The sequence below is a fragment of the Felis catus genome, chromosome A2, assembly GCF_018350175.1.
Source record: "Felis catus isolate Fca126 chromosome A2, F.catus_Fca126_mat1.0, whole genome shotgun sequence".
NCBI lineage: Eukaryota > Metazoa > Chordata > Mammalia > Carnivora > Felidae > Felis > Felis catus.
The window spans coordinates 163,442,746-163,456,424 of NC_058369.1; the positions used below are offsets into that span (position 1 = coordinate 163,442,746).

Below are 13,679 nucleotides of genomic sequence, written 5' to 3' on the forward strand. Positions count from 1 at the left end.
GGCGGGGCCAGCCTCACCCGGAATGAAAACAAACGGCGGCCGCCGCCGCATCCGGGCACTCGGCGGGTCGCGGCGGGCGCGGTGGTGGCGCAGGTGAGGCGGCGGCGGCGGCGGCGGTCGAGCGTCCAGTCCCCGACCCGGGTCTCAGCGGCGCCGTCGGGCGGCCCCCGCTCCCGGCACCACCCCGACGCATCCCCAGGCCGGCGGGGGCGCGGCCACAGCGGCGGGCGGTAGGCGCCCTGCGCGGAGGCCGGCCGGGGCTTCGGGACCCGACGGTTCGAGCGGCCCTGGGTCTGCGCTGGGCTGGGCCGGGGTGGTGGTGGTGGGAGGGGGGTGTTTAAAAATATGTGGAGTATTGTTGGGGGCGGGGGGCAGAGAAAGAAATGTATCTAATTAGCCAGACAAAAAGCTTGAGACGTAACACTGTTATTCCAAATAAGCCGTTTGGGTTGTGTTTGCAGTCACAGCTAGGTTTTCTTTGCTATTTAATGAGAAAACATGGTTGATTCTTCATTTCTCTGACGACCTGGTTCTGCGTTTCTCATCTCCTTCCCTTACTCTTAATTTTTAAGACAAGAATCTTTTATTATTCCATCTAAGAGCAAATGTAGCGTATTTTGAATATACGTGTACATATGTGTATTTGAAAAGCTCTGGGGAAAGGTAGCATAGATTGATCGTTACTAAAGTGAAAGTGAAAATTTTAAAGGCGTGGTTTAAAACGTTTCACTTTCAGTTTGAAGCAGTGATAATGAATTTCTGGGCTTCCCTCCCCCGTTTTCTTGAGAAATACTTGAAATACATCACTGCTTTTTTGGCTGCAATGTGAAACGCTGTACGGCACGCGTGAAACTTTCAGTTCTCCAGCTAAAACTGAAAACTGGTTTATTAAACGATTTGATTTGATGTGAAGTACGTATCCTCTTTGATTCTGTTGTCTATAACTGAAATTTTTGTACATTTCAAAACAGCAGACTATTCTTTTGTAAACATTAAGTCTTGTGCCTACAGACTGCCATCTGTTGATTTGCTCAGTGGGTAGATTGTGGGACACGCACTATATTTGTGAAACCCTTTGGGCCTTTCATCAGGCAGTGGCTAGGATGGGCCACGGAGGGCTGTGCACCTGGCCTTACAAACAGCTTGCCTCCCTTAGTAAGCAGCCCATGAAATGATCACCCCCCCCCCCCCCCCGCCTGTTGATATTTTATTCAGAATTCCTGAAGATTTGAGTAGGGAACTAGATACAGTGGTTGTGTGAGTTATTTATGCTTGAAAAGCTAATGCTCATAAGTACGCATGCTTTTCCGTGTGAGAAGTGGTTTCTTAAATGCTTAAAAATCTGGGTTTCTCCTGTGGGTCACCCGGATGCACAAGCCCCTCCTTGATGTGTTTATTCCTTACTCCCTTTCCTCCTCCGTATCCTGATGACCTCTTTCTTCCCCCCACGCTGATATAAAATAGATTTGAACTTTAAGATACGTATTTATGGAATACACTTAAGTGAACAGACTTGATTTAAAATTAGGTGAATTGGGTTTCGGGGGGTGTGGAATACAGGCCTTACATAAAAAAAGAGGAAGTTACTTATCAAGATTATATTAACCCTTATATATGTATTTTTTTACTCTGTGGACCTTGTCTTCGTCATTCAGACGTTAATTATCTTTTTCCTTTTCTTACTCCTTGTCTAATTTGGTCAGCTGACATTGCCAGCAGCCTTAGCCATCCCTTCAAATTGCTGTGCTCATGAGAGATGAATGGACCTCTCCATCGCTGGCCGGTGTTTCTTTGGGGGACACTAGTTACATACACGAGACAGATAAGCAGTGAAGGGTTGCGTGCCAGAATGCAGAGGCCAGTGTCGTAGGCAGAAATCCCAGTGCTAGCCATGGCGCTGCCTAACTTTTGACCTTGGTCAAGTTGTTGTACAAACCTGGGGCCTCGGTGTTTTCGGCTGTAAAATGATGATCCAACCAGCGTTCGATCTGAACAGTGCACATAGATGGGTTGTTGTGTGCTTATCACAAAATGTATACGGTTTTTCTAGTGAAACTTTTGTATTTAAAAAATTCAGTTCTAGGGAATGTTGCTAGTTCACGGTTCAAGCTGGCTTTTATGTTTACCCTTCCAAGGTGGTTGGTCTTTGTGTTAAACTCAGCAAAATACAAGTACAAGAGAATGTATAAACTCTCTGTTGAGTTGTTTATGACAGTTAACAGCTTTAGGGATTCACCTTCCCCTCATTTTATCTTTTAGATCAGAGAATAAGAGATTAAGAAATAGAAAAGTATTATAAGCCTTGCTACATATTAGCAACTTGGAGATACATACTTTATGTAACAGTAACATGCAACTGTATATTTTAGTGTATGTATAAAATACCTAAGAGAAATCTGGAGCTAGTTAAAACCTAGTCTAGAAGTAATGTAGATTAAACAGGAGGGGAAGGAGTGGAGGGGAGCTCTTCTTACCACACAGGTAAGTTATACAATGCCTTGAAATACAGTGTGGAGTATCCTTCATATACTGTTTTGCTTTCAAGAATGGCGCAAAAGAAATATCTCCAAGCAAAACTGACCCAGTTTTTAAGGGAAGACCGAATTCAACTTTGGAAACCTCCGTATACAGATGAAAATAAAGAAGTTGGCTTGGCATTGAAGGTATTTTCTTTTAAGACCTAAATAAATAGCCGTGTTGTAAGTCTCCTTGGTGAATAAGGTTCTGGAGTCACCAGAAATTGCCAGGTGGAACCATGTAACTTTTGGCCTAACCGAAAGCATTAGGGATAAGCAGGTACCCGCTTTTCACTAGGAGTTGACAAGCTTCTTTTTGTTTAATAAGATTTTATTCATAGGAGAGTGTTCTCTAATTTGCGAGGCACATGCTATTTTTAAGACCTTCAGTGTTACGTAACAGTGGTAATTGGGGAACTAATTTTGACCTGCTGGTGAGGCAGTACTGATGCCTCTATTGTGTGGCCAGGGGGAGCGGCTGGGTTGGTTCTCAGTTCTCCTTGCTAGCGTGGTTCACTATAAAATAGTTGCTCCCTTCCGCCAGCTATTTTTATACTATGGCTATCTGTTCGTTTGTTGAAAATACATTTTTCTAAGAATTACGTCTCAGCTTTCTTCGGCAACGTCAGAAATGGTGTTGTTTTAGGGGAAGGGCAGAGAGCCAGCGCGCGAGAGAATCCCAAGCAGGCTGCGTGCTGCCAGTGCAGAACCCAGTGCGGGGCTCGAACCCATGAAGCCACGAGATCGTGACCTGAGCCAAAACCAACAGACGGACACTTATACAACTAAGCCACCCAGGCGCCTTCATTAATCATTTCTGATAGAACTCTGTCATGTTGGGATATAGCGTGTCCTTTTCTGCTTTCTTAGTCTGAGTACCCTGAGACAAATAATGTAATGTTTATCAGGGACTGAGGACTGTCACAAGGGCATCATATTGCCCCGTGTGGTGACGCAAGGATGCGCTTGGGAGAAAAGAGTTTTCCTATTTTTCCTGTTCCTGACAGGCCCCACTTTGTGTTTTCTGCAACCCATTTTCTGACCTTTTTCTGAATTTGCTTGTTACAGTCTCTTGGCTCAGAAGCTAGGTATGGCAGAATAAGAAAGCTATTTGGTCTTTGCCCCCAGGACGTGACGCAGAGTTCCTAAAACCCTTGGAGTGTCCCCACTGATAAAGGTGATAGGAGCATCATTTGTTCCAATGAGGCAACTGTTGGTGATACCTTCAGGATGGGGCTGCTGGCCAAAAAGACCAAGCTTGGATTAGAAGCTTAGACTTCCATTCCCCTTTCCAACCTCGGAGAGGGGAGAAGGCTGGAGATTGAGTTAATTACCAAAGGCCAATGACGTCATCAGTCATGCCTTCAGAAGGGAACTCCCTTGAAAGTTTCCAGATTGGCAGACCTATCCGAGTGCTGTGAGGGCGGCACGCCCCAACGCCTCAGGGTTAGAGGCGCCTGCGCTCAGGACCCTTCCACGCTCTGCCTTCTGTACCTCTTCACCTAAACACTCATTTGTATCTTTTACGATCAACTATTGTTGGGAGTACAGCGTTCTTCTGAGTTCTGTTGAGTCATTCTAGCAAATTATGGTTTTACAACCAGTACAGTGATTCAGAATTTTCTGGTAAGATAGTTATTTAAGTTTCACCTGACTTGTTCTCACAAGTTGGAAAAATGGGAATGTTTTCTCTATTTTTGTTTTTGTTTTTTCTTTCTATCCCCTCCAGTGGAGCTGACCACTTCACTGTTCCTTAAAGTAACTTATAACGTATCACAGTCAACGTAGGTCACGGCCCACCTTTCTTTTAGCCCAGGATAATCCCCATTATAATTGACACTTCTTCTATTCGGTCCCGTTTTCCTATCCTTTGTTTTTTGTTTTTGTTTTTTAACTGTTATTTTAACGTTTATTCATTTTTGAGAGAGAGTGAGTGGGGGAGAGGCAGAGAGAGAGGGAGATACAGAATCCGAAGCAGACTCCAGGCTCTGAGCTGTCAGCACAGAGGCGGATGCAGGGCTCGAACTCACTAACCCGAGATCACGACCTGAGCCGAAATCAGAAGCTTAACCGACTGAGCCACCCAGGCGCCCTATCCATCCTTTGTTTCTATTTCGCTTTATTTTACCTGGATCCTTCCTAGCCTCTCTCCCTCTCAAGATGTCAAGCCCGTCTGGGTTTCTCTCTGATGGGCTGACCACCACTCAGCAGAGCCCTTCACACGCTGTCCTGTATTACGCCCCTTTTCTGCAGTCGGTGCTACATTGACCTGTGTTCTGATCTGGCTTCACAGGACCTTGCCAAGAAGTACTCTGACAAGCTAGATTGCTGTGAAAATGAAGTGGAAAAGATAATAGAAGAAATACGTTGCAAAGCAATTGAGCGTGGCACGGGAAATGAAAATTATAAAACAACAGGAATTGCTACAATTGAGATATTTTTACCTCCCCGACTAAGAAAAGTGAGTAATTTCCCTAAATGAGTACATAGGTACCAATGCTTTGTTAACTTAGTGATAAATTGTGATTTAAAAAAAAAAGCATATTTATTTATTTTGAGAGAGAGTGAGCAGGGGAGGAGCAGAGAGGTGGGGGGGGGAGAGAATCCCAAGCAGGCTCCACACTGCCAGCACGGAGCCCAGTGAGGGGCTCGAACTCACGAACCGTGAAATCATGACCTGAGCTGAAATCAAGAGTCAGATGCTTAACTGAGTCACCCAGCGCCCTGTGATTTTTTTTTTTTTTTAAAGCTACAGTCCACAGTTAAAATTCTTTTTGGTTACTTAACATGTTGAATATTTATCAACTTCCAAGTTAATTTTGTAGATTTTTCAAACTGGAACATTTTTACAGGGTGGGTTTGTCCCTCACGGACCTCCAAAACGTCACAAGGCTATGCGTCACATGGCTTACCTTTTCTGCAGTTCGGACAAACATTTAGAAATAATGGGGAATCAAAGGAATACTTCAGGTTTTTTGCCGAGCTGTGTGCAGTCGGACACGTCAATCGGGAATTCTCTCTCTTCTCTGTGCTGGTGGAGGTTAGAGTGTGATGGACTGAGTGCTCCAGCAGGGCCACAGTGATGCGGGCGGGGCTACCGCATGTCAGGGCCATGTCCTCAGTAGTGCCAGTCCAGAAAGGTTCTTGAGGCAGGGTACCCAAAGGTTGCTGGCCTCTGAGGACTGATCAGTGTTAATCATTTTCCGAAGATCTGAAAATCTATAAGCGTCAGATCTACCATAGGGCTCAGCACTTTTACTCCAGAAAACCGTGTCTGTGCGGAAACTTGTACGTGAATGTTTGTAGCAGCTGTGTTCACGGAAGAGCCCTCTCTGGCTCCTGGGTGGAAACAGCCCGTGTGTCCGTCAGTGGGTGAACGATCCACGAGGGAAGGTTGCCACACGGAGGAATGTTACTCAGCCGTGAAGACGGATGAGGTCCTGGCACATCTGTGACACGGCTGAACCTTAGCAACATGATAGAAGCCAGACACAGAGGCCACACATTGTACAGTCTGTTCATATGAAACGTCTAGAACGAGTGAATCCATAGAGACAGAGACTAGATCAGTGGTTGCCTGGGGCTTGGGGGATAAAGGGAGGGATTGGGGGTGTGAATTACGGTAATTTTTGGAGGGGATGATGAAAACGTTCTGACATTTGGTTACAGTAACGGTTGTGTAACTTCACAAGCGTACAGGAAACCCCTGACTTCTCTTTTAAACAGATGAGCTTTATGAAATGTAAATTATCTCATTAAAGCTTTAACACATTTCTAGGAAAAACAAAGAGCTTTATGAGAAAAAGAAAATGACATATGTAACTACCTCGGGATGCCCGTTCACATATATCTATATATCTATATCTATATCTATATCTACATCCGCATATATATCCACACACATACAGGGCTCCTCTTTGCTAGAATCAAGCACCGGGGAAACCAGCTCACCGGTCAGAAAGCTGAGTGTACAACCTGAGCAGATGTGCATGGTCTCGTAGGCTTCCCTGCTGATCGCAGTTTTTCCTCAGAAGCCCAGCCAGTGGAGAACGAAGAGGTTCCGAGATCATGTCTTGCCACTCCCTGCTCAGTGGGCACCGTGTCTTGTTCACTGAGGGTGGCTGCAGTGCTGGAGGTGCTGGGCTGGGTCCTTGTGTCGCATAGGCCAGCTCCCTTGAGTAAAGACGCATCACAAACCCCTCTGAACATCTAACTTCCCGCTGAGGCTGAGCCCTGCCTCAGGTGCACACTGCCACCCCCTCGAGGGCATCCAGGTCACAGGGTCAGCATGTTCAGTAGCTTCTTCGCTAGGCACGTGTCATTTCAGGCCTTAACATCGTCTGATACCAGCCTTCCTGATTTTATAGACAGAGTAATAGCACCAAAACGTGTCACACTGAAGTACATTTTCTTTGATTTGCCTTTTTTAAAACAGGATAGGAAAAACCTGTTGGAGACCCGATTGCACATCAGTGGCAGAGAACTGAGGTCAAAGTAAGTATCTGTTTGCCCGGCGCCCCGGCTGCTCTCAGCCCTTTTACATTAGCTCGACTGATCCTTTGTGACAGTCCCGTCAGAGAGACAGGGCAGGTGTTATTTGTGCTCGCTTAGTGGAAGGGAAACAGGCCTCCAGGCCGCAGAACTTGACCAGGCTCACACTGCCAGTTAAGGGCAAAGCAAGAACTCAAGACTGGCACCACTCGCCTTCATTTCCCAGTGGACTTGAGGTCCGTGGGAACGCCATGCCTGCCACCTGACCGGCACTGGCCAACGTGTCCTAATCAGCGAACGAGTGATATAAATAACTTGATATTCACCAGATCACTAGCTTTGACTTTTATTTCTTCGCGCACTGATAACTTGCTGTGACATTCAGCAAGGTGTTCTAGCCGATTTCAGGCTGTCGGCCCATCTGTAAAGAGAAAAAATACCCGTCACAGGCCAGTGAAATTTACCTTTTGAGGCCCGGTTGGTCAGGTCATCCACTTCTCAATTTTTAAGTGGTAAGTGTCTTCACTACCTCCAGGGCTAGCCAGTCCTTGTTTGTGAAGCTGATTTTTCTCATTTCCTCTGGTCTACACCAGGGCCGTTAGGGATGGATTCAGGAAGCATCATTCATTCAGCACACATGCGCAGAAGATTGCTGGGAGCACCCCTCTATTATGGGCTCCTCCAGGGAGTCCGCAGAAGGTGTAGAGAATGAATTTGCTCCTGACACGCAGCCAGGGCCCTCCTCTTCAAATGGGTGTCCCGCCCAAGTGGTCTCCACAGCATGAGGAAAGAGATAGTTTTTAAAAGGACATGGCCTCTTACACGGTCTCAAATAACCACCTAGGAACCACGAAGTGATGTTTGTGAGTCAGTAAATCGAAATACCAGAGTTTCTGAGTGGAATGTATGAAATAGCTGTCACGATTAAACTCTGTTTAACGGCTCATGACAAATTGACGGCCTGCAGCGGGTACCGGTTTATCTTACAGAATAGCTGAAACCTTCGGATTTCAAGAAAATTACATCAAAATTGTCATCAACAAGAAACAGCTTCAACTAGGTATGTCATGGCAAAGTGCAGAATTTTAAATCGGGTTCATGTAATGACACTGCATCTTTTTTCTCCCTCTTTTTCTGTTCACCAATTTCTAGCGGCTTTCTTGGACACATAGTCTAAAACTGATCGTCGTAGTGTTTGCTAAAATAAGCACGTAGAGCAGAAAGCAAGTTTTCTAATCAGCATTTACTATCTGTTCTGTGCTGGCGGGAAGAAAGACACTCATTACAGGTCTGAGGAAATGTTAAGGAATGGAGATGCAGAGGCCACAGCGAAAAGGTGGTGGCAGTGGTTCTCAAGCCGGGCGATTTTGCCACCCAGGGGACATTTGGCAATGTCTGGAGACGATTTTGGTTGTCATGACTTGGTTGTGGGGTGCGGGTGGGGGCTTGTGCTCCTGTCACATAGGGAGTAGAGGCCAGGGACGCTGCTGAACATCAGATCAGGCACAGAACACCTCCCACGACAGACTCACTTGGCCCACGATGTCAGTAGTGCCGCTGTGAGAAACCCCTGGCCCTGTGAACTTGTGCAGTGTTAGAATGTTCTTCCTAACAGAAGCAGGAAGCCATGGATGCTGGGGCGGGGCAGAGGGGGGTGGCGAGTGCGGCACGACATATTTGGGTTTCAAAGGTCCCTTTGGCTGCCCTAGGGAGATGGACTTGAAGGAGGCACGAATAGACTTGGGCGACCAGTTCGCTGTTGCAGCAGTTTGGGTGGGCACTGCAGTCTGCTCCCAGTAAGTTCTTCTGGCTTAGAGAGTCAGGTTCACATCCTCGCTTGATGGAACACAGCCTGCACACAGCCCTAGGCTTCCTTTCCAGCGTCTCCGCGAGCCATTTCCCGTTGTCTCTTGCAGGTGTCATAGACAGCTTTTCACTGTCATCTCTGTGACAGTGCTGTTCGTGGTATTCTTCATGGGTTGGAAATCCTTGATTTCGTCGTTATCAAATCCATCAATTTCCACCTTATCATTTGTGTTTTAATAGTTACTTCCCCACCCCCACCCCAGGGCCACACAGTTTTCTACATTTTCTTGTATTAGTTTAATCTGCGTGAGGTCTGTAATCTGTCCGGAGGCCCCCTTTATATTTAAAGGCTAAAGATCGAACTTAACTTGGCTGTTGCCACACTGCCCTTTGGTGCCTCCTTCGGTGTCAGAGCTCTGTTTCTGCACTTCCTGTTGTTTCCTTTGACCTATAGGTTTATTCCTGGGCCAGAACCATAGAGGGTTTTCTGTTGGGGTGTAATTGACATGTAACATTATATGAGTTCCAGGGGTACAGGGTAACGATTCGATGTTTGTATATATTGTGGAAGGAGCACGATGATCTGTCGTCTCACGTAATTAATTTTTTTTTTCTTGTGAGAAGAACTTTTATTCTCTTAGCCACGTTGAAATATAAAACACAGTATTGTTCGTTGTAGTCACCAGGCTGCACATCAAACAGCCCAGGACGGACTTACTTTGTAATTGAAGTTTCTACCTTTTAACCACCTTCACCCGTAGGGTTCTATTACCGTGGTTTTGTTGTAGTTTTAAAATCTGGTAAAAGGAGTCCCCTTCTTGGCTCTTTTTTTTTTTTTTTTTTTAAGTTTATTTCAGGAGAGAGAAAGAGAACCAGCAGGGAGGGGCAGAGAGAGGGGGGGACAGAGGATCCAAAGCAGGCTCTGTGCTGACAGCCTGATGTGGGGCTCGAACCCATGAACTGTGAGATCATGACCTGAGCTGAAGTTGGACTGAGCCACCCAGGTCCCCCTTGGCTCTTTTTTATTAAGGTGACTTGGCCATTGGTGTATCTTTATTTTTCTACAATAGAATGGTTGCCGAGTTTCTCAAGAAAAAAATCCAACTGGAGTTTTCCAGAAAAACATTCCAATTTGTGTGTTTATAGTTCATAATATTTCATTCTTTTAAAATCTGTATGTATGTGTGTTTATTCTTCATTTTGATGGTGGTCCATTTGCATCTTTGACTTAGTTTTTGTTAGGTTTGTGTATTTGATTACTTTTTCATGGAACCAGGTTTTGATTAGTTTAATAAGCTCTTTTATTCTGGTTCATTGATTTCTGCCACTTTTTTTTCCGCGTTTATTTATTTTGAGAGAGAGAGAGAGCGCGTGCAAATGGGAGGGAGACCGAGAATCCCAAGCAGGCCCTGCGCTGCCAGTGTGGAACTCGACGTGGGGCTCGAACTCGCAAGATCATGACCTGAGCTGAAACCCAGAGTCGGACGCTTAACCGACTGAGCCACCCAGACGTCCCTCTGCCAGTAGCTTTATTTCCATTTTATGTGTGCAGAACCTGGGTCCTAGGAAATACGCACTTTACTCAGGGTCACAGAGCTATAAAGGGATAGAACCCAGGAGGTTTGCTTTTAACCGCCACCGTAGATCTCCCGCCGTGCCCCACTGCACCGGGGCTTCCCACCCGTTGCTGCGAACCCGGTGTGTGGTTCGTCCAGCTACAGGGGAGGAAACTTCACCGGTTGCTTTTACCCCCTGCCTAGCAGCAGCTGAATTACACGTGCTGTCACCGAGTCCGTGGCGCAGTGGCTCGCAAGTACTTGGGCAGGTTTAAGAGCTCACGTAGGGACATGGAGAATGGACCGCTTGCCAGCTTCAGTGGCTCTTTTCGTGATGAGCATTTCCGATTTGTGCAGGGAAAACTCTTGAAGAACAAGGAGTGACGCACAACGTGAAAGCAATGGTGCTTGAACTGAAACAGTCTGAAGAGGATGTGAGGAAAAACTTCCAGGTTGAAGAAGAAGAGCAAAATGAAGCCGAACTAAAAGAAAGAAGAATCCAGAGGACCAAGAGAGGCCTGGAGATCTTGGCGGAGAGAGGTACACAGCACGCTGGGCGCTTTATCTCACTCCGGGTCTTACAGGCGGTGGCAGATCAGACCTGGGGGGGAGGGCGGGGAGGGGCAGGGGGCTCACCGTTCTCATGGGCTCTTGTGCCCCACGGTCTAGTAGTTCAGTGTCCCCATCACTGCTTTTTAGCGTCGAACTAACGGGGTTCCTTTCTGCTCTGTTGCAGCTGAGATGGTGGTGGATCCAGAAACCACGCCGTACTTAGACATAGCTAACCAGACGGGCAGATCCATCAGAATTCCCCCTTCAGAAAGAAAAGTAAGGACTATAGAAGTTTGTGGCTCGCGCTTCGACTGGCTGTCCAGAACAGAAGTGGTTTGCTAGTTCTTGTATCTTGGACTATTAGAAAGGATTAGAAACAGCTTTCTGGTTGAGCATATAAACGGGATGTCACCATATGGTGAGCACCTGGGTACAGTGGACTCACCCTGTGATTTTCAGTGCAGTGGAACGGGACAGCATGATTGCACTGTCCCGCGGCGGTGACTTGGAACATTCTTGAGTAATGTGACGCACTGCCTTCAGCATAAGTGGCTTCCCGGGGCAGTGGTAGCTTTGATGTGGTGTTTTCACTAGAGGGCCATGCCCCCCAAGGGACGGATAAGGGGGGGGGGGCTGGGGTGGGGGCTCTGTAACTTGGGAAGAGTCTGACAGGCGATTCTGCCATCTCACCCCAGCCCCCCAGTCCCCCTTTCCGTGTTGGCTAGCTTGGAATAGGCAGGAGGCGGTTGTCCCCTGGAACATACCCAAGCTGGTCTTTTATGGCAGTGTTCTACAGCTGCGACCCCGAGATGAGAGAGCTAGAGTCCAGGACCTTCTTAGAAAGAAGAGCTAGAATGACGGTGGGCCAAGTCCATTTTAATTTTTGTCTTTATTTTTTTTAATGCTTATTTATGTTTGAGAGGAAGCACAAGCAAGGGAGGGACAGAGAGAGAGGAGGACAGAGAGGGAGACGGGATCCGTCAGCTCACAGGCCGATGCGGGGCTGTGTGTCACCAACCGTGAGATCGTGGCCAGGGCCGAAGTTGGAGCTTAGCCGACTGAGCCACCCAGGCGCCCCCTAATTTTTCCGTCTTTAAAAGACAAGTTTGTGTAGGTCTCACAATATGAATTACTCCCTTGAAAGTGAAGGATTAAAGTCACGTTTTAAGAAGAGGACTTTGTAGCCATCAGTGGATTGATCGGTGTTTGTTTTTAAACGTTGGTGATTATTCGCCACAGCTCCCTTACATTAAATGACGATATCCAGATCTTTTCCGAAAACATTTACAAGACTGAAGTATAAACTCAAATCTAAGTATCAATGAACTTAAAGCATTTTCTACATTACTTTTTTTTTTAAAGTAAGCTCTGGGCCCAGCATGGGGTAGGAACTCATGACCCCAAGACCAAGAGTCACATGCTCTACTAACCAAACCAGGCAGGCGCCCCTGGATTGCCTTTTAAAAATTGTTTTAGAGGGGCACCTGGGTGTCTCAGTCAGCTGAGCATCTGACTTCAGTTTAGGTCTCAATCTCACGACTCAGGAGTTTGAGCCCCACATGGGGGCTCTCTGCTGTCAGCCTGTCAGCTCAGAGCCTACCTACTTCATTCAGATCCTCCATCCCCCTCTCTCCGCCCCTCCCCTGCTTGCGCTCTCCCCCAAATAAATGTGTAAAAAAGTAATAAAAAATAAAGAAAACTTGTTTTAGAAATATTAGAGTTGACAGTTCAGAAAAAACTTCGTCAAGACTAGAAAGTGAAATGAATATGTTTTCTAAAAAGGATACAAACAAGCATCTCTGGTTACTTCTTTATGTGTTCAGTCTTCGAGAGTACTAGAAATCCATCTAAGTCACCAGGTACTAGAATAAACTGCTGGAAACAAAGGGGGCAGGTGCTGGCTGTGACCGTAGCAGTCACATTGAACTGAGTGCTTGATCTCAGCATTTTGATGAAATGAGAGCATTGATTGTATTTTTCTTGATTTCGGCTTTTAGATTCAGTTGTGATCTTGTTGTCATTGTTTTTTTTAATCTTTATTTGATTTCTTTAGACTTACTGTGCTTTTAATAGAATTTGTTTTATTATAGTTTAAAGTGATGTTTTTTTTAAATCCGTATTTTTTTCTAGGCCCTTATGTTAGCTATGGGATATCATGAGAAGGGCAGAGCTTTCCTGAAAAGAAAAGAATATGGAATAGCCTTGCCATGTCTGTTGGATGCTGACAAATATTTCTGGTAGGCGCTTTTGTATTTGGTGAATACCAGTTATAAGGAAGATTGCCCAGTCAAGGAAGGTCTTCCGGTTTTAAGGAAGGTCTTCCCTGTGAAGAATTTTATAGACATACGCACTTACTGTCCTTACGGCAAGCATGCGGGACATAGGTCTGGGTTTTGTGATGCGTCGGCAGCCTGCCCCATCTGTCACGCAGGCCCCATCAGCTTTCCCCCTCGTGGTTTTGGTGTGGATGTTGATCATTCCCCAAATCTATTGTTTTATCAGGGGCTGCAAAACAGTGATACCTGCTGCATTTATTGCCGGGATTTTCCTGGGAAGAAATATTTTTCCTCATCAGCTAATTGGGTTACAGTCAGGTACAGTTTGTACAGAAAGAATAAAAAGCTCGGTTCTTCCCTCTTGTTTTCTTGTTTTCAGAATAAATGAGCGGCTTCCCTAGAATTCTCCAAAGGGGATATCGGCAGTGAACTGGGTTGTTTTTCTTTTTTTTTTTTTTTTTTTTTTTTACAGTATCAGTGTG

At 46.1% G+C, this 13,679-nt stretch overlaps 1 protein-coding gene across 1 annotated transcript in view; it reads left to right on the top strand.

The window, feature by feature from the left end:
• Nucleotides 1-96: 96 nt before the first annotated feature.
• The window catches only part of NUB1 (negative regulator of ubiquitin like proteins 1), a 28,272-nt gene continuing 14,689 nt past the window's right edge, over nt 97-13,679 (top strand). The window contains 8 exon segments of the mRNA XM_023250744.2: nt 97-230; nt 2,546-2,663; nt 4,810-4,977; nt 6,952-7,010; nt 7,997-8,067; nt 10,727-10,909; nt 11,106-11,197; nt 13,052-13,158. Coding sequence (XP_023106512.2) covers nt 2,547-2,663; nt 4,810-4,977; nt 6,952-7,010; nt 7,997-8,067; nt 10,727-10,909; nt 11,106-11,197; nt 13,052-13,158 — 797 coding nt within the window. The 5' untranslated portion in view covers nt 97-230; nt 2,546.